The sequence below is a fragment of the Nansenia antarctica genome (assembly GCF_963989245.1).
Source record: "Nansenia antarctica genome assembly, chromosome: 13".
Lineage (NCBI taxonomy): Eukaryota > Metazoa > Chordata > Actinopteri > Argentiniformes > Microstomatidae > Nansenia > Nansenia antarctica.
This window is the reverse complement of record NC_137683.1, coordinates 22,075,686-22,077,788: the sequence shown is the minus strand read 5'-3', so window position 1 is coordinate 22,077,788 and position 2,103 is coordinate 22,075,686. Positions and strand designations below refer to the sequence as shown.

Below are 2,103 nucleotides of genomic sequence, written 5' to 3'. Positions count from 1 at the left end.
AGCATACCTCAGACATGTACAAATAAGATGGGGAGAAAGTGTGTGTTGTTATGACAAAGTGTGGAAAATGTTTTGCCCAAATGGGTTAAACTGCAGTTCTGGGAGTGAGGACGTTCTGCCTTTGGAGATGTATGGGGGCGGCAGGTAGCCCTGAGGTTAGAGAGGCCGGCCAGCTAATCGGAAGGTCGCTGGTTTGATCCCCGCCTCGGGAGGGAGCTGTATGTGAGCCGGTGACTGGAGGGTTGCTGGCATCATATCTAAGGTGCCTTGAGCAAGGCACTTAACCCCTAATTGCTGACCTGATTTGGGATTTGTCCTCGGTGTCTTGGTGTAGCCGATGCTGTGACGTTAGAGGGCGATTCGGTCTTGGACTGTAATATGTTATTCCCCTTATTATTCCCTTTGTTATTCCCTTTCCGCAGGGTAATCAGCTGTGAAGAAGGCAAAGCCCTGGCCGACTCCTGGAACGCTGCGTTCATGGAGTCTTCAGCTAAAGAGAACCAGGTGATGTTGTCACAGTCAACTTCTAATTCCGATCCATGTCAAATGTGTCTCTAGGCGACAGGACAGGAGTGGTGGGAGGTGGCAGGATCTCCACACCAGAGTTGGTCTTGAGCCATGAATTCCAATTATAATTGGAATTGATCCCAACCCTGACAGGGAGTATATCGTCGCCTTCTTAAAATATTGGCATATTAGGCAAGTCATATTTTATATATATATATATATATGTTTTATATTTCATTTTAAGTAATATATTATATTTTATGTCATAGGAGGAAAACAGAATAAACTGAAACAAGTTTTCAAATCATTTTTGTGTTTTGTAAAATAATATAGAATATATGATATTTAGGCAAAAACATAATTTTCCTCAAATGTGACTCAAGCCGTTATTTTAAGAAGGTGACAATAGGTGATGGGTCCACCCTCATCCTAGGCAATCTCAGGACAAGACAACCTGAGAGTGTCAGCAGATTTATTCACTGAAAATGTGAAGTGTTTTAGCAGATCCTGTGTTAAGTGATTTATATATCAACTGCCGGTTTCCTGTTATCCACATTGTTTATTTTAATCTAGGTTGTGCTTGTCTTAAGGGTTTATATCATTGATATCCCTTTCCATGTTTTGCCTCTCTACTTTTATTTCCTTGGAATAGTTTGTGATTTTGTCTGTCTGTATATTTCTTGTATCCCCATGTACCTTGTTCTTACACACACACACACACACACACACACACACACACACACACACACACACACACACACACACACACACACACACACACACTGCTCTCTTTCCTGTAGAATATTTTCCACCTGCTTCTCAGGGGTATGCATCAGTGACATAGCACATCTCGCCTCACCTCCATGGATGATAATAGCCATTACTGGTTTAGCTGAATAAGCATGCTAATATCCTCACATCTTACAAAAGACAAGATACAGTGAGCCAGGAATTCTTCTTCTGCTGATTCCCTAAGAATGCTGAAGAATCACCTCAGAGTTGAAACGCTCTCAGTCTCTCTCTTGATATCCGAGAAGCGTCAAGGTTACAGTGCATTATGACATCATCGTCTTCCTGTTTCCTGTGTCAGACGGCGGTGGAAGTCTTCAAGAGGACCGTACTGGAGGCGGAGAAGATGGAGGGGGGCGCGCCCCAGGGACGGACGTCCTGCTCCATGATGTAGTGGACCAACCCCTCCCCCGAGCCCCTGGTCATCCCGATCCTGGTCCCAAGACCCCAGTCCCCCAAACACCTCACTGGACACTGGGAAATCCTTCTACTTGAAGTAGCTAACTGCCTGTTCGACCTCCTCTCTCGGAAACGTTGCTTTTCTTTTTAACATTTTCCCCTCACTCTGACCCTAGTAACTGACAAACCAGACGTGGTGACATACTGAGCCTTACTTCTCTTCATCTGAAGCCTGTAAACTCTCTTTTCTACCTGACCCCCCCCACCCCCCCTCCCACACACACACACACCACATCCCAAAAGGGTTTGTATATTGTATTTCGTAAAGGTTACTATGGCCAATAGGGTTGCCAGCATTCATTCGCTACTGTAGTGAATGTTGATTAAGTTTTTTGATTGTTTTCATTA

General features: G+C 44.3%; 1 protein-coding gene across 1 annotated transcript in view; it reads left to right on the top strand.

Annotated features, from left to right (window-relative positions):
* rheb (Ras homolog, mTORC1 binding) overlaps positions 1–1,690 on the top strand; it is a gene marked incomplete at both ends in the record, with an annotated part of 14,399 nt that extends 12,709 nt beyond the window's left edge. The window contains 2 exons of the mRNA XM_080543797.1: positions 423–504; positions 1,598–1,690. Coding sequence (XP_080399923.1) covers positions 423–504; positions 1,598–1,690 — 175 coding nt within the window. The remainder of the gene's footprint in view (positions 1–422; positions 505–1,597) is intronic.
* Positions 1,691–2,103: the final 413 nt, after the last annotated feature.